Raw genomic sequence first — 25,619 nt, 5'->3', positions numbered from 1 at the left:
CAGAGGAAATGGTGGAGACTGGTACAGTTACAACATTTAAGAGGCATCTGGATGGGCATGAATAGGAAGTGCTTAAAGGGATATGGGTAAAATTAGATTAGATTACTTACAGTAATGTTGGCAAATGGGACTAGATCAGTTTAAGATATCTAGTTGACATGGACAGGTTAGACCGAAGGATCTGTTTCTGTGCTGTACAATTCTGTGCCTCTGTGATTCTGCAGTGGATAGGGAACAATCAGCTGAAAGCACAGTCTGTAAGATGTAATGACAGTCTGCTTGAGGAGTCAGAGAAACAGAATGTTTGGCAAAATATTAGATCAGTCAGTTTAAACTTCTTTACTCCAAACAGAAGGTTTACAATGTAGATCTCAGGGGTAAACTGAACAAACACATGAGGGAGAAAGAAATAGAGCCATGTTGATGGCATGAGACAGGAGTAGACTTGCTTGGAATATAAATACCAACATGAGTTAGATGGGCTGAAGAGCTTTTTCTGTGCTATGATTGCCACAAGGTTATATCGTGAGTTAGCTGACTTCAGCAAACATTAACTTCCTGTAGCTATACAAATCCCTTGAACCTCAAAACCGATAGAGTAAAAGTGAAATTTTAACTGCGATAAATCTATTGAAAGCAATTTCTGTGTTCTGTTTTAAGTCAATGAGGAAAGCACAGTCACACATAGTTTTGCTTGTGAATGTTCCTGCTCACACTTGGCTTTTTAGAATCACTAAGCCGGAGGCAGTCTTGTCTGAAACAAAAACTTTAACAATCTAATCACCTATTTCTTTCTTTGTGGTCCTCTGGAAAGCCAAATCCACACACAATGAGAAGTCAAAACCTTCTATGCTTCAAATCATGTTAATGGATTTTTTGAATTCAGAGAATTGCATCAGATCAGAACATGCAGATGTAATTGAAAGCTCTCTCCAACAATTTTGTCAGTTAAAAATATCAAGTCAAGTCCAGTTTATTGACCCAGGCTGACAATGGGAGGCAAGAACTATTGCACACATATTGAAAGGCAATTTATTGAGTCATTTGTGAAATATCTAACTTTTAAGAGGTCACATGTTATCTGGTCCAAGAGGGTTGGAAAGCAGCAAATGTAACACAGTAATTGGAGAAAGGGGGAGAGACAGACAGCAGAGATCTGTAAGCTGTCTGCACTGAACATCATTTATAAAATCATAGACTGACTTCAGCACCCAGCCGGAGGCCATTGAACTACAAAACCATAGGACACATCAGGGGACGTAGGCCATTCAGCCCACTGAGTCTGCTCCGCCATTCAATGAGATCTGATAATCCTCAACTTCACTTGCCTGCCTTTTCCCATAGCCCGTGCATTCCTCAACTGATGAAAAATCTGTATCTCAGCCTTGAATAGATATCAACCTGTTCAGATTGTTATTAAACACCACTAGGGCAGGTGCAATTGGAACCTGGATCTCCTGGCTCAGAGACAGGGGTATTACAACACATTACAATGCAGCACAAGAACAGGCCCTTTGGTCCACCAAGCCTGTGCCGATTCCTAATCCTTATTTAGACCCGCTACTTATTGCCCATGCGCAGTTTCTGAACCTTTCTTGACCTCCCATTCATGTGTCAATCAAGATATGCCTTAAACCTTGCTAACACACCTGCTTCCACCACCTCCACTGGCAGTGCGTTCCAGGCACCCACCTCCCTCTGTGGGGAAAATTTTCCTGCACTTCTCCCCTCAACCTTCCCTCACTCACCTTGAACCTGTGCCTTCTTGTAGTTGACCTACCCATCTTGGGAAAAAGCCTCTGTCTATCCACCCTATCTGTCTATCCACCCTATCTATGCTGCTCATAATTTTGTAGATCTCTATCAGGTCACCCTTCAGCCTCCGTCTTTCCAGTGAAAATAATCTGAGTTTATCCAACCTCTCCTCATAATAAAACCCTCCAGACCACTGTGTCACAAGAGCCCTGTCTCATCTGACACTTTTGATCACCCACAGAGACTTATTATTCAGCCTGTCGACACTCCAGTCACACCATTTCTATGATCTTTTGATCTCTCTGCCTAGAAGTTCTGTGTCTGTGTGATTCTCTCTCGCTTCGCCTGACAAAGGAGCAGTGCTCCAAAAGCTTGCAATTTCAAATAAACCTGTTGGACTATAGCCTGATGTCATGTGACTTCTGACCTTATCCATCCCAGTCCAACACCGGCACCTTCACATCTCTGGCGCTGTGAGGCAGCAGTGCTAACCACTGTGCCACCGTGCCGCCCAACCTGTTGGACTATAGCCTGATGTCATGTGACTTCTGACCTTATCCATCCCAGTCCAACACCGGCACCTTCACATCATTTATACTTAATGATCCAGCCTCATCAGCACTCTATGGTGAAGAGTTGGAAATAACTGTCCATGTTTGTGCTGGTGCACTGCAGGACTCCTGCTAGACCATAGTGAAAATCAAGCTCATGAATAATTTCATGTCATTACTTCAAGCCTTCTTTCTGAGTTCTTCCTTTAGCTTACCACCTTACCTAACAGAAAATGGACCAATAGTCCAAGCCAAGCTCCCAATAACTTTAATAATGCAAGGCTGTAGGATTCCCTCCTTGGCTCTTTACAAAGGGGAAGTCTAATATAGTGTTCACTGAAATCTGCCTTACAGTAGGGATTTCAGTGTGCATTTATGAATGATTTCCCAGGAACCACAATTACACCCAGATAGCACACCGCTCCTTCTATAATGTGCAAACAGCATGTTCGACATATCTGACAGGGGATTCCGGTCAGTGCCCATTCTGAAACAGATCCCGTGCAGTGCAGGATATTCAGGGAAGGAAAACTGTGCCTCCTTATTCACAGCAGTCAGCTGCTGTATCCTGTAAAGTATAGGGTCCAGCATTGCAGATGGTCACTTTGACAGCTCATGGGAAATGCTAAGTATGTGACATAAGCGTGAGATTAGGGTACCAGGTGAGAAGGGTGCCAGGAGAATAGACAGTGGGGGAATGCAGGTAAATGACAGAGTGTTGGGATAGGTCGGAGGGGGCTGGGATAGGTGTAGGGGCTGAGGCGGTGGAGAGCTATCAGGTGCAGTCTGAGGTGTTTTAGGCCCTTGGGGGAGACGAGGGGAATTGGGTCGGGTGACAGGGTTGGGGCGTGTAAGGAGTTTGGGGCAGTGTGCTAAGTTGGTGGATCAGTTTACTAGTTACCCAGGAGTTAGTTTTCCGGAGTACCTATCTATTTAACTACCTGGGCATTCTACGATTTCAATGGTGTCTTTTAGAGGGCACCGGGCAGAGGTGAATTGCCCAGCAGAATCTTCAATATCCTCCAGAAATCTTTTGAAGACAGCTACAATGGAGGTTCTGTAGGATTCCCATGCTCAACCCATATCTACGCTTCAGAGGAGACAGTGTCCTCGTCGGAAAATCCAGACGGATGTTTTTTGCAACATCACCAGGAGATTCTCCAATAAGATTATCAATGCTAATCTTATGACCAGAAGTCTCAAGGCAATGTAATGTTGCTGCTTTATTGCCACTTCCCCATAAAATGCTCTAAATACTTCTTGGGGGAACGAAAATCCATAAACCATTCTGTTTCTCAGAAATTTCTCATGACAAAAATAACTTTTCTATCGAAAGTACTTTTTAAAATTACATTCCTCATTACAATGTGGTTGCGTTTACCTGGGCCCTTCACAATAATTGCATTAATCTCGACCTAGAAGGAGATTTTCCTTTAATGGCCATTCATTGCATATGGGTTTTTTTCCAGCTTACAGTAACACATGCACAATCAATGGCACATAGTGCAAACCCAGTAACTTCCCACCTTCATCGACATGATAAACTAATGATTCTAATGATCATCATTAGAAGTGATAATGATAAATGTAAGCAGAGAAAGACTTGCACTTACGTAGCACCCCCACCCTCCCCCTCATATTTCTTCAGGAAGAAGAAGGGCTCATGCCCGAAACGTCGATTCTCCTGCTCCTTGGATGCTGCCTGACCTGCTGCGCTTTTCCAGCAACACATTTTCAGCTCTGATCTCCAGCATCTGCAGTCCTCACTATCTCCGAGAAGATTTTAACCGACTGCAAATCCTCTTGCAAGGACGCCTTCCTTGAAGAAGCTCTCTTCCTCCCTCTACAAGGATTTCAGTGAGTCCCTCTCTCACTGCACACCACAATTGAGGAAGTCAAACCCAAAACTTGTTTTCTTCTCTGTACACAATATCTGTATAGATTTGAACTGCTTTAGTAACTGTGTTTGAGATTTCCTTTTCTTATGAATAAAGTATATTTTCCCAAAAAAGATATTGGACAAGAGTCAAACATTGGCCAGGTCACATGGGAAAAGTGCCCTGCTCTTGTTCAAATTCAACCCATGAGTTCCTTCGCATCGAGTCACACAGAGAGGTGGGGTTCCTATGGAAGGATATAAACAAACTGGGTTTCAAGGGATTCCTATTTTTGGTGAGGGTAGGGAGCCTTGGCAATGAGGTTCCAGCTGTGTGGTGGATTTAGATAAGTACATGAATAGGAAAGGTTTGGAGGGGTATGGGCCAGACCCAGGCAGGTGGCACTGGTTTAGAACATAGAACATAGAAATGTACAGCACAGAACAGGTCTTTTGGCCCACGATGTTGTGCCACGATTTAATCCTAATGTAAAATATAGTAACTTAACCTACGCACCCCTCAACTCATTGCTATCCATGTGCATGTCCAACAGTCGGCTTCCACCACCACAGCTGGCAATGCATTGCATGCATTCACAACTCTGTGAGTAAAGAACCTACCTCCAATGTCTCCTTTATACCTTCCTCCTAATATCTTCAAACTATGACTTCTCGTACCAGTCAATTCTGCCCTGGGGAAAGGTCTCTGGCTATTAATTTGGGATTATGTTCGGTATGGACTGGTTGGACCGAAGGGATCATACCACCTGGAAGGTAAGTAGAATAAGAGGTAACAAGACCAGGAGGTCGATGAGATCTTTTGAGGCCATTAGGGGAGAGTTTCCCATGTTGGCTTTTCCTTTAGAGATGTTGCTTTTTTTTCACCTGCCCCTGGAGAATACAGATCTGCCGGAGCATGAAGTGAATCAACTGGTCTTTCATATGTTTGTATCCTTCAACTCACTCAGCTGCCTCTGCAATTCTCGATATTCCAAGGTAGCACCCTCACTGTTGAAACTAAAAATTTCCACAGTAAATAACCACATTTACAACAGCAAATGACTGTAAATTATAGTGCAGCCGACTCCCAAATTCACATTTAAATGTGGTGGTTACCATTTCAATCTTCAGTTCTAACCAAGCAAATGCTTCCGCTAATGCAGTTACTCAAGTGTTTCGGTTTACCACATCCATTTCAAGATTAGTTTGAACTTCCTAGATCCAGGATTAATTGTTTTTTTTTTCATCTGTATCACAGCAGGGTTCAACACTTAGAATACGCAGTAAAAGACCAAATGGTTCTAATGGATTTTTTGAGCTGTCTTTACCATTCGTTGCTCGACAGACCTGTGTGCCTTCAGTTTAATTGGGCACTAGCATAATCAAAAACAATTTCTCTCATTTGTCATTGTTATTTAAACCCATTGATTTGATCACACTACACAAAATCAAAAGAATCGACTAGAGGATGGGTTTTCATATTGCAATTCAATAGACGAAGACACAAGAGTCATTTCTGAATGATACTAAAGAATTTAGTAGCATGCCAAAATGCTGCAGCTTTATACACAACATCGTTCCTTAATTGATTTAATTTCTTTTATGGCATATCAGCATCACTGGTACAGCCATTCCTAAATGCCCTTGAATTGAGTAGCTTGCTCAGCCATTTCAGAGGGTGGTTCCCCATCTCTCTGTATCTGGAATCGCACTTAGATCAGATCTGGTAAGAACAACAGATTTCCTTCCATCAGTGAACCAGATGGACCTTTACACCAATTGATGCTTGGCCATTAAGGGAAGTAGCTACAGAGGTAGTGAACATGCTGGTATGAATTTTCCAGGAACACCTAGATTCTGGAAAGGTCCCAGAGGATTAGAAAACTGCCAATGTAGCATGTTTACTCAAACATGCACTTAGACTGGAGGGTTTGATTTATAAGGCAAGGCTGGATAGGCTGGGACTTTTTCCCTGGAGCGTGGGAGGCTGAGGAGTGACCATATTTAGGTTTATAAAATCATGAGGGACATGGACAGGATGAATAGCCAAGGGTAGTTTCCTCAGAGTGGGGGAGTCCAAAACTAGAGGGCATACTGTTAAGGTGAGAGGGGGAAAATTTAAAAGGGACCTGAGCAGCAACTTTTTCATGCAGAGGGTGGTGTGTTTTATGGAATGTACTGCCAGAGGAAGTGGTGGAGGTGAGTACAATTACAACAATCAAAATATACTTGGAAAGGTATATGAATAGGAAAGGTTGAGAGGGATATGGGCCAAATGCAGGCAAATGGGACCAGTTGAGTTGAGGAAACATGGTCAGCATGGACGAGTTGGGCCGAAGGGCATGATTTCATGCTACATGAACTTATGAGACAAAAACACAGTTATTAGATTGGATTAGATTAGATTAGATTACTTACAGTATGGAAACAGGCCCTTCAGCCCAACAAGTCCACACCGCCCCGCCGAAGCGCAACCCACCCATACCCCTACATGCACCCCTTACCTAACACTACGGGCAATTTAGCATGGCCAATTCACCTGACCTGCACATCTTTTGGACTGTGGGAGGATACCGGAGCACCCGGAGGAAACCCACGCAGACGCGGGGAGAACGTGCAAACTCCACACAGTCAGTCACCTGAGGCCTCAAGTTATCTTGAGGGCTAATAATAAACTGGTGGAATTCTTTACCATAGGAGGCTGTTGAGGCAGGGTCATGAAGTAAATCCAAGGCTGAGATAGACAGAGTTTTAATCAGTGAGGGAATCAAGGGTCAAGGGGAAAAGGCAGGAAAGTGGAGTTGAGGCCTATCAGATCAGCCATGATCCCATTGAATAGGGTATGGGTCACTTCTGCTCTTATATCTTATGGCTTCAAGGCACTATCCCTGTTGAGTTTTTAATTCCAGATTTGTTAACTGAAGTTTCATCAGGTGGGATATGAACCCATTTTCCCAGAACTTTAGCCTGGGTCTCTTGATTACAAGTCCAGTGACATTACCATGATGCCATCACCTCTATCAATGAAGCTGAATGATGACACAGACCTTCTATGTATTACATTCTACACAAAACTTTTTCTCAACTGCTCTTGGTGTTGTGACGCCTCTCAGACCCATGTGAATATGAGAGATGTAATCTATTCACTCAGGAAACATTGTGTGATTAGCAAACAATGCAAAATTTCAAATATAATATCATGGCTGTCACATCTGCATCACCGGTTTCTGCTGCCTCATATTTGATTGTGACAACTCTCTTTTGACTTTTCAGAACTTTCCTTCCTGTCCTGTGTAAGAGTTTGAGCTTCACTCGTTGACGTTACTGCTGTTGGATGACGAGAAAGGCTCCTAATAGGATGTCAAGTTTTGTCATCCATTTAGCTGAGAAGTATGGTTCCTTCTACAAGGGACTTTAGTGGAAGATTTGTGAGATACTTTCTATAATTTGGGATTTATGGCCAAATTATAACTTTGAGCCATCTTTCACCTCCATGACTCTATTTGTGGAATAAGTAGCTACATTGATCTCTTTTAGATTCCTTACAGTATGGAAACAGGCCCTTCGGCCCAACCAGTCCACACCCACCCTCCAAAGAGTAACCTACCCAGACCCATTTCCCTCTGATAAATGCACCTAACACTATGGGCAACTTAGCAAGTCCAATTCACCTGACCTGCACATCTTTGGACTGTGGGAGGAAACTGGAACACCCGGACGAAACCCACGCAGACACAGGGAGAATGTGCAAACTCCACACAGATAGTCGCCCAAAGTTGGAATCGAATCTGGGACCCTGGTGCTGTGAGGCAGCTGTGCTAACCACTGAGCCACCGTGCCGCCCCTGCAGGGTTTCAGTGGAACTCTATTTAAGGTCTTCAAGGGGATCTTTGTGGTTGGACTGGTGATAAGGTATCGATTTTTTAAGCCACTTATGCCTCGCATTACAATCCATCTGGACTGGAAGTTGATCCCAGCTACACAAACATGAGTTTCTCTTTCTTGGAAATTTGGCAGGTACAAATTCTCAATGAATGCTTTCCATGAGTGGGACAGTCAGTATTGGTCAAGATGTTTTTGTCACTGCTAGCATTAACTTAGTTATGAGTAACTTCAGCTGGTGTACATTAAACCAAGAGGGTTAAATCGGAATTGTAAAGCAACACTTGCCATGACAATAATACGCTCCATCAGTGATTTGGATGTTGTCTGAATTTGAAATATCCAATATTGGCTTTCATTGTCACTGAGCTCACCGTTTGTGGTCAGGCTTCAATGAAACAGAGGAAAACAACTTGGGGTGGGTGTATGGGAAGGTTGCTAGAGATGACCAAGCACAGTGGTCACAGCTGCCTCAGAGACTACAACTTCAGTATGTCAGCTCCAGACACCAGTTGGTCCTGTCGCCTACTTTGGGAGGCCTAGGATTAGCAGCTGCCTTTGGGTAGAACATAGACATAGAACATTCCAGCGCAGTACAAGCCCTTCGGCCCTCAATGTTGCACTGACCTGTGGAACTAATCTGAAGCCCATCTAACTTACACAATTCCATTCTCATCCATATGCCTATCCAATAACCATTTAAATGCCCTTAAAGTTGGAGAGTCTCCTACTGTTGCAGGTAGTGCATTCCACGCCCCTACTACTTTCTGAGTAAAGAAACTACCTCTGACATCAATCCTATATCTATCACCACTCAATTTAAAGCTATGCTTAATTTAATGCTATTCAGCCTGATCTAAACCGCCAAATCACCCTCAATCCCATGCCTCCATATTTTGTGCAATAGCCTACCATGGGGAACCTTATCAAACGCGTTACTGAAATCCATACACAACATCAACCGCTTTACCCTCATCCACCTGTTTGGTCACCATCTCAAAGAACTCAGTAAGATTTGTGAGGCACGACCTACCCTTACAAAACCATGTTGATTATCCCTAACCAACTTATTCCTTTCTAGATGATTATAAATCCTATCTCTTCGAATCCTTTCCAACACTTTACCCACAACCAAAGTAAGACTCACAGGTCTTTGTTTAACAGGGTTGTCTATACTCTCCTTCTTGAACAAGGGGACAACATTTGCTATCCTCCAGTCTTCCGGCATTATTCCAATAGACAATGACAACATAAATTCTGGATCAGTGGTGCTGGAAGAGCACAGCAATTCAGACAGCATCCGACGAGCAGCAAAATCCAAGTTTTCGGGCAAAAGCCCTTCATCAGGAATAAAAGCAGAGAGCCTGAAGCATGGAGAGATAAGCTAGAGGAGGGTGGGGGTGGGGAGAAAGTAGCATAGAGTACAATAGGTGAGTGGGGGAGGAGATGAAGGTGATAGGTCAGGGAGGAGAGAGTGGAGTGGATAGGTGGTTTTCTTGTAGAGAGAGGAGGAAAACCTCTTCAAGGCAGGCATCCTTGCAAGAGGATTCGCAGTAGGGTTAAAAGATCAAAGCTAAAGGCTCTGCAATCTCCTCCCTGGCTTCCCAGAGAATCCTAGGATAAGTCCTGTCTGGCCCAGAGGACGTATCTATTTTTACACTTTCCAGAATTACTAATACCTCCTCCTTATGCACACCTCAATCCCATCTAGTCTAGTAACCTGCATCTCATATTCTGCTTGACCACATTGTCTTTTTCTAGTGTGAATACTGACAAAAAGTATTCATTTAGCACTTCCCTTATCTCCTCTGACTCCCCGCAAAACTTCCCACTACTACGCTTGATTGGCTCTAATCTTATTCTAGTTATTCTTTTATTCCTGATATACCAAAGAAAGCCTTAGGGTTTTCCTTGATCCCATCTGCCAACAACTTCTCATGGCCCCTTCTTAGCTTTCTATTTCCATCTTTCCTGGCTAATTCGTAACTCTCAAGCGTCCTGAGTCATCACATCCTAACATAAGCCTTCATCAACTTGAATAAGTTCCCCATTTCAACTGTGCCCATCCCCTGCAGTTTCCTTCCCCAGCTATCGGTTATCAGTTGGCGAGATCTGTCTTCAAACACCAGTGTGAAGGTTTTTTCTGAGACACACATATTTATTCGACAAGGCACCAACACTGGAAGTGCCCAACCTTATGGCGACGCTTGTAAATAATCAGAGAACCACATTCCTAGAGAAAGATCCATTGCAGAATATATTAAGATTTAATTTAAAACATAAGTCAAGATACTTGATGTCTGTACCATCCAAGGTCAATTGTTATTACTTCTGTCAGCGTTTGAGGAGCTAGGGATGGGTGGACGGACAGAATGTTAATGCAGGTGGATCATTGATTTCCATCACATATATCAATCCACCCTCCATCTTTCTGCATCTTTTCAATTACAAGGGTCTCATGAGGTGGTACAAAGTAGCAACTAGTGTGACAATAACAGCACTCTGTTCAAACGGCAGAAGGCACTGAAATTCTACATTTTCCTTGAGACAGTTATTCAGAACCACGAACATAAGCACAGAGTTCTTGAATTATGCATTATATTAGCAAGGTTCTGCCATCCATTTTTTTGCAATTCCTTTTTCTAATTTAAAACTTAATGGAGGACATACATAAATTTAGCAAGTTGAAATCATTTCGAGATCAATAATGTGAAATGATTGCACCTCATTTGGTGTAATGACTTCAGCTACAATCGAGTAATTTAGCAAAATACTAAACTGAAACAATTACACGCAAATGTATATGGCAACTGGCAATTCCCTGTATTAAAGAAACACAATTAATTTTTGTAGGAATGTCTGTTTCTTTCACTTTCCTACTTTTAAATATTATGGATTATTGACTAACCATGCACTGGAGACACCTAGGAATGAGTTGTTAAACTATCCCATTTGTAGCAATTCATCAGTTGTAACATTGCAAAAACAATGTAAATTGTAAAAGATTACCATTGAAATGCTTTCATTATCTTACATAGGCTGCTCATATTAAATATGTCAAATTACCACTAACACATCAAACTAAAATGACATAGTTTTGATCAAATTTCCACCTGTGCCTTTTACAAAACATAGAAGAGTACAGCATGCGACAGGCCCTTCAGCCCACTATGTCTATGCTGACTACGATGACATTTCAATCTAATCCCACCTGCCTACACATGCTCTATTCTTTGCCAAAAAAAGCCCCAAGTTCAGCAACAAACTTCCTTCGTATAAGTTTCCCATAATAAAACACAAGGAAAACACACTTCAACTAAGTTGGATTTTGTTGGGAACCAAAATGATCTTGTTGAAAATCATTTTGCCCGCTCAATGCAAGTAGTGGGAACTGATAAATGCCTCACTGCTGATTATTCTCACCGGCGGGTTGAGAGAGTGTTCATCCAAGCCAGAAACGAGCTATTCTCAATACACCACTTGGTAAGAAAAGACAGGTAGTTAGCTCAATAGGCTGGATGACTGGTTTGTGATGCGGAGTGACACAGAGTCATAGGGTCATAAGGATGTACAGAATGGAAACAGACCCTTCGACCAGATATCCCAACCCAATCTAGTCCCACCTGCCAACACCTGGACCATATTCCTCCAAACCCTTCCTATTCATACACCCATCCAGATGCCTTTAAAATGTTGCAATTGTACCAGCCTCCACCACCTCATCTGGCAGCTCATTCTATACACGTACCACCCTCTGCATGAAAAAGTTGCCCCTTAGGTGCCTTTTATATCTTTCCCCTCTCGTCTTAAACCTATGCCCTTGACTTCTAGACTCCCCCACCCCAGGGAAAAGACCTCGTCTATTTATCCTATACATGCCCCTCATGATTTTATAAACCTCTATAAGGTCACCCCTCAATCTCTGACACTCCAGGGAAAACAGCCCCAGCCTAGTCAACCTCTCCCTATAGTTCAAATCCTCCAACCCTAACAACATCCTTGTAAATCTTTTCTGAACCCTTTCAAGTTTCACAACATCTTTCTGATAGGAAGCACGATTTTGTATAATGTGGGGTTGCGTTATAGAAAAACTGACTGTATCTACTTCTACATTCTCTCCCTAAGGCTGAATCTTCTTTTATTCTTGCTTGAACACGCTAAGAATCTGGGAGTTCTCTGTGCAACAAGTGCTATGTCACAGCGGAGGGAGTCCTTTTGACTGGGTTGTTAAGGATATTCAAGGCCGAGATCGATCTTTGATCAGCAAAGGAATCAAGGGTTATGGAGAAGAGGCAGAAAAGAGGAGTTGAGGAACAGTCATGGTCTCGTCAAATATTGGAGCAGACTCAATGGGCTAAATGGTCGTCTTCCGCTCCTATGGCTTATGGTCTTAAGGAAGTTAAGGGAAAAGAGAGAGAGGAGGTAGAAAAACAAGGGTAAATGAAGAGAGTAGGGCGTGGAGAGACAGAAGGGTAGAAGGGGAAGAAACGAAGGGCTAAAGGGAGGAAGAATGGGAAAGAAGGAAAGAGAAAAGAGGCATAAAGGGCAAAGTCAAAAAAAAGGGGAGGGGTGGAGAGGCAGCGGGGGAAGGGGAAAGAAAAAGGGTGGAATGAGATGGAGAGGAGAAAGACAGTGAGATATAGAAAGAATCTCTGCCATTCTCTGCCAATAACCACCATCTTGAAGGTCAAGGGTGGCAGATCCATGACAAAACCATCCGCTTTAGGTTTTGCTTTAAATTCTGTGTCTTACGATCTTATACTCCACAGCTACCTGGTGAAGAAGCAGCGCTCCGAAAGCTAGTGCTTCCAAATAAACCTGTTGGACCTGGTGTTGTGTGATTTTTAACCCTTTAGGTTTCCCTCCAAATCACATCCTGATTTGGAACCATATTATTGCTTCTTCATTATTGCTGGGTCAAAATCTTGGAACTCCCTGCCTAATAGCTCGTTGGGTATTCTTAACACCCCAAGTACTGCTGTGACTGAACAGCGCCTTCTCAAAAGCAAATACGGATGCTGGTTTAGGCAGTGATGCCTACATCCTCTGAATGAGTAAGTGAAAAACAAAATTCTAGCTGATGTTATGAAGTTGAAGGTGTGTACTATATCTTTAAGAGATTGTGAATGTTGTCCTGAACTAAGAGCTGACAAGCACCTGCGTATATGACGAGATAGCAGTCTCAGAGTGCACTGGAAAATTGAAAATATGTAACATTTGGCTGTGAAGTGGACACCTGAGTTGGTTGGTGTTTTGACAACAATTTGAATTTAACCAGTTTAAGTTATGCCCCAGGATAGCAAAACCCGATCAAGTTTGAATTTATTGCTTTACCAACAACAAACCAATGAGATGATACGATGTTGGGGATACAAAAATGCAGGCATTTTGAAAATTATAGATAGAGCAACTGTCATCAACTCAGATCCAAAAAATAAGAAACACTCTCGATCAAAGGTACCTTTTCATAATCAAAGTTTGGGAGAAGATTTGTAGCTCAGGTGCTCGTTGTTGTGGTTTGGTTCGCCAAGCTGGGAATTTGTGTTGCAGACGTTTCGTCCCCTGTCTAGGTGACATCCTCAGTGCTTGGGAGCCTCCTGTGAAGCACTTTTGTGATGTTTCCTCCGGCATTTATAGTGATTTGTATCTGCCGCTTCCGATTGTCAGTTCCAGCTGTCCGCTGCAGTGGTCGGTATATTGGGTTCAGGTCGATATGTTTGTTGATTGAATCAGTGGATGAGTGCCATGCCTCTAAGAATTCCCTGGCTGTTCTCTGTTTGGCTTGTCCTATAATAGTAGTGTTGTCCCAGTCGAACTCATGTTGCTTGTCATCTGAGTGTGTGGCTACTAAGGATAGCTGGTCGTGTCATTTCGTGGCTAGTTGGTGTTCATGGATGCGGATCGTTAGCTGTCTTCCTGTTTGTCCTATGTAGTGTTTTGTGCAGTCCTTGCATGGGATTTTGTACACTACATTGGTTTTGCTCATGCTAGGTATCGGGTCCTTCGTCCTGGTGAGTTGTTGTCTGAGAGTGGCTGTTAGTTTGTGTGCTGTTATGAGTCCTAATGGTCGCCCGTAGTCTGGCTGTCAGTTCGGAAATGCTCTTGATGTATGGTAGAAGCCCTTCACAGGAGGGTCCCAAGCACTGAGGATGTCACCTAGACAGGGGACGAAATGTCTGCAACACAAATTCCCAGCTCGGCGAACAGAACCACAACGTACCTTTTCATATGAAACATATTCACTGAAAAAAGACAGACGATGATGCAGGGAGATCTTCAGTCGGAAGATGACAGACACCAAAGACAACAGCTGCTGTGTGGTTTTGAAATGAAGTTGATATAATTTTAATAAGTGTCTTATTGGAACAGCATGTTGTTATAGAGTTGGAGGCAGCTAATAAGCAGTTCAGAGAAAAGGGGCTTAGAGTTTTGAATAGTTGTTGTTTACTGTTTGCTTTTAGAGTTAAAGAATAAATTGATATTATTTTCTTTAAATAGTGGAATTTGAGAGTTCTCATAACAGATTATGAGGCAAGGTGAGTTTTTTCTGGGTGTTTGGGTTTAATTAACAGAAGGGTTCAGTGCCATGTTGTAACACTGACTATTCCAACAAAATCACTAGGCATAGGAAGGAAGAGGTTGGGACAATGGTAATATCACTGGACATTAGTAATGCAAATGCTCTGGGGGCCAGGTTCAAATCCTGCTGTGGCAGCTGGTGGAATTTAAATCCCATTACGAAATCTGCTTATGTCAGTCATGGCGACCATGAAACCATCATTGATTGTCATTAAGAATTCATTCCATTCAGAAGGTCCCTTATGGAAGGAAATTGGTTACCCTTACCTGGACCTACCTGAATGTGATTCTGAAATGGCGCAGTAAGCCATTCGGTTATATCAAATCAATCCAAATGGTCTGCATCAGTTCAAGATCGTAGTTCACCACTAATTTCGCAAGGGCAATTTGGTATGGTCATAAACTTTGACTTTGCCTGCGATGCCCACATCCCATGAAAAAATGAACCAAATATAGGCCAAAATAAAACATGCAAATTACATAAAAATCAACAATGCTGCAAATAAAATGATGCAGTCACAAAAAATCAACTTCAACCTAAAGAACTGTGCAAATGAGGTACAATGGTGAAAGAATAAGGTATTATGAGATTTAATGTTAGTTAAAGACATATCTATCACCCATTATCCCTGAGCACGCTGAAAATAGAGATCATAAGCACTATATCATTAAAAATGTGATTTAACATTCAAATCATCAGAGCAATAGTTGTACTACATTTATCATAGCACAACCAAAGAAGCAAATAGCACTTACAGGAACTGTTATAAAGACTAAGCATAAGCTTACCTCCACCCCCTCCAAGCAGACTTTTGTTTGCTGTAAGAGATAAACAAAAAAAATGTCAATACCTAAATCTTAAACTTCACAGCTAATCATTCGGAGAGATAAATCCAACATAGCCCTCTAGGTGGTCCATGAGATAAATCCACAGGCAGAGACTGGCTTCATTAACACACACCCCTCAACTTCAAACTATTTCCAGTCAATTCAAAATCAATAAGCTTTGAACTTCACCCACATGCTGCATGGTGAAAATAAGGTGCAGCAGTTTCAGAGTTGACAGGGAGTTACATTAATTGCAAAGTGCTTCTTGTCTTCAGGTATGTAAGAAATTTTGGGAGACCATTCAGCTCCTCAAGACTGTTTTGCTATTCAACAGAATTGATGCTGACCTCTGTTCACCTGCTTTGGCAAAGGTCTATTGACCTTGGGTTTTAAGCTAACAATTGAGGTAACACCTACTGGGGAAGATTTCCACAGTTGCATGAAGAAGGACTCCTAACTTGGCTCCACCAGTGGGCTGGCTCTGATCCTGAGGTGACAGGCTGCCCCCACCACGACTCCCCTTTTTATCTCTCCATCAATAACTCTTGAAACCCTTTGGAGCACAGATAGACATTTCTCAGCCCAGCACAGCAGGTCAAGTCAGCACCTGAAGAGCTGCTATTTAATTCCAGCAACTATAGGGCTTTCTTTCTCCCCTTCTTTCTCCTCATATTCCTGCCGCATCACTTCTGAAAAACAAATCGATCATTTGCAGCACTGCATGATGCTCTTGAAATGTGATCTTTTGCTCAATCTGCTCCATGTATACTTTATATGCCACCTGCTCAGCTCATGTTTCTTTTATTTGATGAGCACCAGCATTCTTTTCATTCTTTAACACTGATGGGCAATCCTCCAACATCAAGCAACTGCAATTGGGAAATGACACCACAGCAGACAGTGTCAAAGAAAATTATACAGGGCTCTGGCGAGACGATATTTGGACGGCAGTGTACAGTTTTCAGTTCCTTGCCCAAGGACCAATACTACTCAAGGGAAGGTGTTGACCTAATGATATTTCTGCTACACTGTTAATCCAGAGACTAGGGTGATGTTCTGAGGACCCAGGTTCACTCCCATCACGGCAGATGGTGGAATTTGAATTTTTTTAAAAAAATCTGTAATTAAGAGTGCAACGATGACCATAAATCCACTGTTGATTCTCAGAACAACCCACCTGGCTCAAAGTCCTTCAGGGAAGGAAATCTGCCATCCTTATCTGGTCCAGACCCACAGCAATGTGGCTGACTCTGAACTGCCCTCTGGGCAATTAGGGATGGGCGATAAATCTAGGCCCAGCCAGTGCCTCCCTCATGCCGTAAATGAATTTTTAAAATAACGGTCCCAGAAGTGGGTGCACATGACAGTGTACAAATTTCTGGGTTAGCAGAACGTTCAATGGGGAGACTTGGCGTAAGTAACATCTAATTTCTCTAATGTTTAGACAGAAGAAGTCATGTCAACATAAGATTCTGAGACAACTTGGGATAGGTATATGGACCTTTTTTCAATTCTTTCATAGGATGTGGGTGCTGATGGCAAGGGCAGAATTCATTGCCCATCCCAACTTAAGCTTATTGACCCTTCAAGCCATTTCTTAGGGCATTTAAAAGTCAACCACATGACTGTGGGTCTGGAGTTAGCACAGTAGGGGCAGCACGGTGGCTCAGTGGTTAACACTGCTGCCTCACGGCGCCAGGGACCAGGGTTCGATTCCACTCTAGGGTGACTGTCCATGTGGAGTTTGCACATTCTCCCCATGTCTGCGTGGGTTTCCTCTGGTGCTCCGGTTTCTTCCCACAATCCAAAGATGTGCAGGTTACGATGGATTGGCCATGCTAAATTGCTCATTGTGTCCAGGAATGTGCAGGCTCGGTGGATTTGCCATGGAAAATGCAAGGTTACAGGGGTTTTTAGATTAGATTAGATTACATTACAGTGTGGAAACAGGCACTTCGGCCCAACAAGTCCACACCGACCCGCTGAAATGCAACCCACCCATACCCCTACATTTACCCCTTACCTAACACTACGGGCAATTTAGCATGGCCAATTCACCTGACCTGCACATCTTTGGACTATGGGAGGAAACCGGAGCATGGGGGTATGGGAGTGGGTCTGGTGGATTGCTTGTCAGGAGTGTCAGTGTAGATTCGATGGGCTGAATGGCCTGCCTCCACATTGTAGGGATTTATTGGATTCACGTGTAGGCCAGATCAAATATGGATGACTCAATTTTTCCCTTAAAGGACTTTGGTGAACCACCCAGCATGTGTATTTTTAATGACAATTAACAATAGTTACACAGTAAAGATTAGATTGGCCTTTTATTCCAGATTTTTACTGGATTTTAAAAAATGAATTTTTTGGTAAATTCAAATTTCATCATCTGCCTTGGTGGGATTTGAACCCATGCCCCCAAACATTGGCTTAGAGTTCTAATTATTGATCCAATGTCATTACCTCTATGGATCACCACCTCCTCCCTCTAAGTGTATTGTCTCGAAGATTCAATCTGTAAATGTAGTGAATGATAAAGTGCAGAGAGGAGGAGAAAATTCTTATGAAGGTTATGAATCCTGGAACACATCCAGCTATGGAATTGTGGGTGCAAAGAGCATTTGTTCGAGATGCAGATGTGTATATTTTTGGTTGCTGATGGAATTCAGAAATAAGGTAATCAGGGTCTCCTGCAAGCCCACAGAAAACAATCACTGAAAACAATGGGCTTTTGAGATATAATTGTGACTCTATGTTTGCAAAACAACCAGAAGAAAAGTCTGTGGAAAACATTGTATATAATATGCAACTTTGGTGACATCACAATGATTTACATGCCAGGCAAACTAACCAAATTCTTAATGATTAGGTAAATAAAGGATGAAAGGCACTTGCAACTGGCGATAATAATACTGGTTCACTCCCGTCTTCACCCTAGCATACACATTTGAAATTTAACTTAGTTACTAACAAAATTGGCAGCATCAGCTTGATATGATAGCAATATATTTCTGTTTTCAACAGATGTATGCTTTTATAACGCATAAGTGTACTTCCTTATCGTGAAACATTGCTAACATTGGTACTGCCTGTGTTCTTGCTTGTCAACATCCACAGTTTGCGACAGCACTGGCCTAAAGGGAAAAGTCTTCATGGGGTAACAGTCAGGAAACTTGCCTTCTTTATATACATTCACAAATACATCAATGTAAACTACACGGCTTGTGGTGTCTTATGAGTACCAGCATCATCTTAGAAACCACATGTCTCTTCCATTCTCTAACACAAAAAAAATTGGAAGCACTAGCTTTCGGAGCGCCGCTCCTACATCAGGTGGTTGTATGGATTGTTATATGGATTGAACAGCAGATAACGACAGTTTGCAAGTAGGAACGGTACTTAATTTGTTTCATGCAGCGGGTTGTGCGTGCATGGAATGAGCTGATGAAGGAGCAGCGCTCTGAAAGCTAGCGCTTCCAAATAAACCTGTTGGACTATAGCCTGGCATTGTGTGATTTTTAACTCTGTCAACACCAGTCCAACACTGGCACCTCCAAATCATAAAAAGTTTGGATATAGGTAACAATAGTATTATTTTTAAACACTGGTAGCTTAAAAGAGTCAGATGTTTTGCACAAGGTATTGGGAAGAAAGTGTTTGCTCCATTACAGGTTAACATAAATAAAAACTGAAAGAACTGCAACTGCTGGAAATCAGAAACAAAAACAGAAGTTGCTGGAAAAGCTCAGTAGGTCTGGCAGCATCTGCAGAGAGAAATCAGAGTTAATGTTTCAGGTCTGGTGACCCTTCCTCAAAACTCACTCTTGAAATATCTTAAAACACAGAAAAATACACCAAAACATGGAATATAAAGTCAGAAAAATGAAGGAAGAATGTATCATCCACATTACAGAGTCATAGAACTATAAAGATGTTGTGGTGTAAAATTATGTCCCAATACATGTGTGAATCATACCGGAATGGAGGTGTTGCTTAGTCCCGTGTGAATCTGAAGAATGTATCATCCACATTACAGAGTCATAGAACTATAAAGATGTACAGCACAGAAATAGACCTTGCTGCCCAACTTGTCCATGCCTATCAGAAAAATGAATCTAATCCCATTTGCCAGCATTTGGCCCATATCCCTCTACACCTTTTGTATTCATGTATCCATCCAGTTGCCTTTTAAATGTTGTAATTATACCAGCCTCTACCACTTCTCCTGGCAGCTCATTCCATACGCACACCACCCTCTGCGTGAAACAAATCAAATATCTTTCCGACTTGCACACTGTCATTATCTGCTGTTTAATCCAGAGAACAAAAGCACCGTGGTTGGTTGTCCAATGGTAGTTGGTATGTTTAATCTACTTTTAAAAAAATGTATAAGTAGCTCTAATGGAGAAGGAACGAGAGTAACATATCAATTCACAAGACTACGGACCTCAAGCACAGATAAACTAAAACAGAAAGCAATGTCTAAGTCTCAGCTTTACACCAGCTCTGCCAAGTGCTCCAATGGCTGTCTTTCCCTCTGTACAAAATAAATACTTACCTACCTCGTCAAGTGACATACATGTTCTACATGTTCCACTCAACCCCCGGCTTTGGTTTATTGATTTAGCACTGCCATTTTCAAATGTACGCCAAGAGGTCTGAGGCAAAGACAGCGAGATTGCCATCAGGGTAGCAAAAAACAAGCTGGAATGGAATATTGAGGGATCATTGTAATGAGTGCTCCATTATAATTAAATCTTTTGAAGGTCATTACACTGTGTGGAAGCCTACTGCTGCATCTCAGTGCGTTCAAAGCAATAAAATGTCCTTACCCAACTCCTTTCACACAGCATCAATAAATTAAATATTAAGCTGCATCAAGTTTCCAAAAAATGGGACATCTTTTGACACACTTAAAAGCTAACCTTGATAATGTGAAATGCTTATGTTGCTTGGACCATGACTGACACAAGACTTATCCATTTTCACCATCAAACCATTTAATGCATGCTGCATCATCATTTTCCCTCCAAGTGATTCCATAATCTCTTTCAAACATGAACAAACCTAAATTAGCAAATGTTAACTTCCAAATAAAAGGAATCAGATGAAGAGGATCTTGTAGTACATTCAAGATCCAGTCTACCCTGGAGGGTATGAATTCATCCACACACGTTCCTAATTACAGCTCACTGTCAGGAGAGACAACCTTTTATCATGATCAAACAACGTTAAATCCCAATTTTCAGAAGACAATTCTGCAAATCACAGAAACAATTTTCAGATGTGATCTCTCCAATGTGTGTCCAATTTGATGCACTATAGGAACAGGAAGAGGCCTTTCCATAAGACCATTAGACAGAGGAATGGAAAGAGTCAAAAAGCGTGGTGCTGGAAAAGCACAGCAGGTCAGGCAGCATCCAAGGAGCAGGAGAATCGACATTTCGGCCATAAGGCCCTCCTGATCTCCAGCATCAACAGTCCTAACTTTCTCCGAAAGGGAGGCCATTTGGCCCATCAAGTCTGCTCTGCCATTCAAAGAGATCATGGATGATCTGATGACCTACAAGAGCACCCATCCACTCATGCGCCTTTCCGGCCTGTTCCTGCCATGATTGGATTATGGCTGATTGGTTCACCATTTACCCACCTTGGTTCTACAATTCCTGGCTCGGAAAGAAAACATAGCCCTCTCGGATTCCGGAATTTTCAGCCAACTTCTCGCCTCAACTGCCTTCTGGAAAGAGTGTGGGGTAGGTGGCTGCCAGGAACATAAAGGAGCACACATTGCCCAACGTGCACCACAATCTTGAACAAATCAGGTGCAAGACTCACTTGTCTCAGCCTTTTAAAGGCCCCATAGTCAAAGGCAAAATCTAATGCATGCAGAATCACTTCTTCAGGTTCACCACTGACCAAAATAACAAAACATATTCCCCATTCCCCCACCACGGGTTAGATCCAGTGAGCTATAGTGAAGCGCGCATGGGCAGGCAAAGACACCATTTAATTTTGGTTCCTTATTAAGTACAGATTGTTCTGGTATATCTAGTGTTTCATCAACACCAATTGGCTGTAACACGACTAATGAATTGTGGGCACTGTTTGGACAATGCAAGCTTTCTGCTGAATGGGTATCGCGATTTTCTATAGTGATCAATGAAAGTGTGATTTTCTATGGCGGTTTTCAATACCGCTATTTTCTATAGCACAGATTTGCAGAGGAACGCAATCATCGTGTTATACCAGATCACCCTGTAGGTGATTCCACTGCAACTCATTGTTCAGTCTGACCTGATATATAGCCACATACACAAGGGTTACCATTGCCTGCGGAACTATGGAAGTGACGTAGCAATTGTATCAGGCATTTGTGAGACCGCATCTGAAGTAGTGCCCACCGTTGTGGTTCCTTTTTCTGAGGCAGGATGCTTGACGTAGTTCAGAGAATGTTCATGTGATTAATTCCAGAGATGCAAGGCTTATCTTATAAGGCAAGATGGGTCTTACTCACAAGAGTTTAGGGATCGATGCTGGGTCCACTGCTTTTCATCATTTAAATAAATTATTTGGATATGAACATAGGAGGTATGGTTAGTCAGTTTGGAGATGACACCATAATTGGAGGTGTAATGGACAGTGAAGAAGATTACCTCACATTACAATGGGCTCTTGATCAGATGGGCCAATGGGCTGAGGAGTTTAATTTAGATAAATGCAAGGTGCTGCATTTTGGAAAGGAAAATCAGAACATGACTTATACACTTAATGGTAAGGTCCTGGGAAGTGTTGCTGAAAAAAGGGATCTTGGAGTGCAGGTTCATAGCTCCTTGAAAGTGGAGTCACAGGTAGACAGGATAGTGATGAAGTTGTTTGGTATGCTTTTCTTTATTGGTCACAGCACTGAGTATAGGAGTTGGGAGGTCATGTTACGGCTGTACAGGTCATTGGTTAGGCCACGTTAAGAACATTGCATCTAATTTTGGTCTCCTTGCTGTCAGAAGGATGTTGAAAGGGTTTAGAAAAGATTTACAAGGATGTTAGGAGAAAATGAGGACTGCAGATGCTGGAGATCAGAGCTTAAAAATGTGTTGCTGGAAAAGTGCAGCAGGTCAGGCAGCATCAAAGGAGCAGGAGAATCGACGTTTCGGGCATAAGCCCTTCTTCAGGAATGAGGAGGGCGTGCCAAGCAGGCTAAGATAAAAGATAGGGAGGAGGGACTTGGGGAAGGGGCGTTGGGAATACGATAGGTGGAAGGAGGTTAAGGTGAGGGTGATAGGCCAGAGAGGGGGTGGGGGTGGACAGGTCGGGAAGAAGATTGCAGGTCAAGAAGGCGGTGCTGAGTCTGAGGGTTGGGACTGAGAAAAGGTGGGGGGAGGGGAAATGAGAAAGCTGGAGAAATCTGCATTCATCCCTTGTGGTTGGAGGGTTCCTAGGCGGAAGGTGAGGCGCTCTTCCTCCAGGCGTCGTGTTGCTATGGTCTGGTGATGGAAGAGGCCAAGGACCTGCATGTCCTTGGTGGAGTGGGAGGGGGAGTTAAAGTGTTCAGCCACAGGGCGGTTGGGTTGGTTGGTCCAGGTGTCCCAGAGGTGTTCTCTGCAACGTTCTGCAAGTAGGCGGCCTGTCTCCCCAGTGTATAGGAGGCGACATCAGGTGCAGCGGATGTTGTCAGGGTTGGAAGGTTTGAGCTCCAGGGAGAGGCTGAATAAGCTGGGATTGTTTTCCCTGGAGCGTCGGAGGCTGAAGGGTAACCTTATAGAGGTTTATAAAATCATGAGGGGCATGCATAGGATAAAAAGATAAGGTCTTTTCCCTGGGGTGGGGGAGTCCAGAACTAGAGGGCATAGGTTTAAGGTGGGAGGGGAAAGATTTAAAAAAGACCCAAGGTGCAACTTGTTCATGCAGAGGGTGGTGTGTGTATGGAATGTGCTGCCAGAGGAAGTGGCGGAGGCTGGTACAATTACAACAGTTAAAAGGCATCTGGATGGGTTAGAGGGATATGGGACGGGTGCTGGCAGGTGGGACTAGATTAACTTAAGATATCCGGTTGGCACGGATGGTCTGGCCGAAAGGTCTGTTTCTGTGCTGTACTCTATGACTCTATTTAATTGAGGTATACAAGATGCTTAAGGGGATTTACGAAGTAGATATAGGAAGGATGTTTCCTTTTGTGGAGCAATCTAGAATGAGAGTTCATTGTTTTAGGAGTGGCAGATTTAGAACAGAAATGAGGAGAAATTATTTCCCTCAAATGGATGTGATTCTGTGCAATTGATTACCTGGTGTATGGTGGACACAGAATAAATTTACAGAGGGGACACGGCAATTTTTAATGAGTAATGTGTTAAAGGGTTATGGGGAGTGGGTAGAAAACTGGAGTTGAGTCTGAGATAAGATCAACCATGATCATATTAAATGGTGGAGCATGCTGGAGGGACTAAATGGCTTACTGTTATTCCTCGTTCTTATGTTAACTGTACCCCCAGCGCGAGTACCTTCAGAGCAAACTAACACGGAATTGAACTGAAGAGGTAATGGTTAAAATGTTAACACTTCATTCTTCAGTTCGTTTCAAATTACATGGAAAATGAGCCCATTGTGGAAACAAAATGTTGACCACAAGTAAATAATAGAAGCAGAAAGTGAACATACTGTCAGCTAAAGAGGAGTGCAAATGAAGAAATTAATGAAGCTCATTAGAAGTTACGAATTTTATGGGTGTTAACACTTTTAGGATCAAACTGGTTCACCTAATCCACTACTGCATATATTAAATAAATTAATGTAATTAGTCTAATGACACGAAATTCAAATCAAGGAAGCCTGCAGCTGCAGAGACCCTGTCAGCTCTGCAATTGCCTCCCCAATGTCTCCCTATCTTTTTCTGAGACATAGTTTAAAATCTGCTTCTTTGCTCAAATGTTCAGTCACTTATCCCGATGTCTCCTTCCTTAGCTGGGTGTCTATTTTTGCCTGATGTCCACTCCTGTCAAGGGTCTTCACACAACTTACTCTATTAATAATGCAAATTGCTTGAACCTCAGAGTGGTCACTGATGGAAGTTAGGACTGATCAACCTACACAATAAACTGGTGGAAGACCAATGGTGTACTGGCCTTTATTGCAAGAGTTCAAAAGAAGAGTGACAGGAGTGGACATGTACAAAGTGCTAAAGGGATTGACAAAGTAGATGTTTCCTCTTGTGGGAGGATATCGAAGGAGAGGTCACAGTTTTAGGCTAAGGCGTGGCGAAGATCAGAAGCAATTTATTGTCTCACGTGGTCGTGAATCTGTGGAATTCACGACATCAGAATGTGGTAGATGCCAGAAGACTGAATAAATTTAAGGAGATAGTTTTTTTAAAATTAATTCGTGACATGAGAACATCACTGGTTAGGCCAGCATTTATTGCCCATCTCTAATTACCCAGACAGTAGTTCAGAGTTAACTACACTGCTGTGTCTGGAGTCACATGTAGGCCAGACCAGATCAGGATTGCAGTTTCTTTTCCTAAAGGACATTAGAGAACCAAATTTTTTTTTCCCCCAATAATTGATGCTGTTCATCATATGATCATCATTAGATTCCTAATTATTTGGATTCCATTTTATTTGGATTCAAATTCCAGCATCTACCGTGGTGGGATTTGAACCACAGACTCCAGAACATGGATCCCCAGATTAACAGTCAGGCAATCATCACTAGGCCATCACCTCCTCTTGAGTAATGGATTACAGGGTTATGGGGAGAGGGCAGGGAAGGGCAGTTGAGGCCAAGATTCAGTTATACAGGGCTTTGGTAAGCCATACCTGGAGTAGTGTGTGCAACTTTCATCTCCCTATCGAAGAAAAAATAGACTTGTCATAATGGAGTGCAGCTGAGGTTCACTCAGCTGATATATGGGACAGTAGATAGGATAGTGAAGAAGGTGTTTGATATGCTTTCCTTTATTGGTCAGAGTATTGAGTACAGGAATTGGGAGGTCATGTTGCGGCTGTACAGGACATTGGTCAAGCCACTGTTGGAATATTGCGTACAATTCTGGGCTCCTTCCTATCGGAAAGATGTTGTGAAACTTGAAAGGGTTCAGAAAAGATTTACAAGGATGTTGCCAGGGTTGGAGGATTTGAGCTATAGGGAGAGTTTGA

The 25,619-nt window shown here is 42.6% G+C and overlaps 1 protein-coding gene across 4 annotated transcripts in view; it reads right to left on the bottom strand.

Moving 5' to 3' along the window:
• Positions 1–25,619, bottom strand: part of LOC122553102 (ADP-ribose glycohydrolase MACROD1-like) — a 918,032-nt gene that overhangs the window by 711,927 nt on the left and 180,486 nt on the right. For all 4 annotated transcript variants that reach the window (XM_043696642.1, XM_043696643.1, XM_043696644.1 and 1 more), the window contains exon 5: positions 15,433–15,462. In XM_043696642.1, coding sequence (XP_043552577.1) covers positions 15,433–15,462 — 30 coding nt within the window. The remainder of the gene's footprint in view (positions 1–15,432; positions 15,463–25,619) is intronic.

Source organism: Chiloscyllium plagiosum, chromosome 9 (genome assembly GCF_004010195.1).
Source record: "Chiloscyllium plagiosum isolate BGI_BamShark_2017 chromosome 9, ASM401019v2, whole genome shotgun sequence".
Lineage (NCBI taxonomy): Eukaryota > Metazoa > Chordata > Chondrichthyes > Orectolobiformes > Hemiscylliidae > Chiloscyllium > Chiloscyllium plagiosum.
This window is presented reverse-complemented; position numbering and strand designations above follow the sequence as displayed.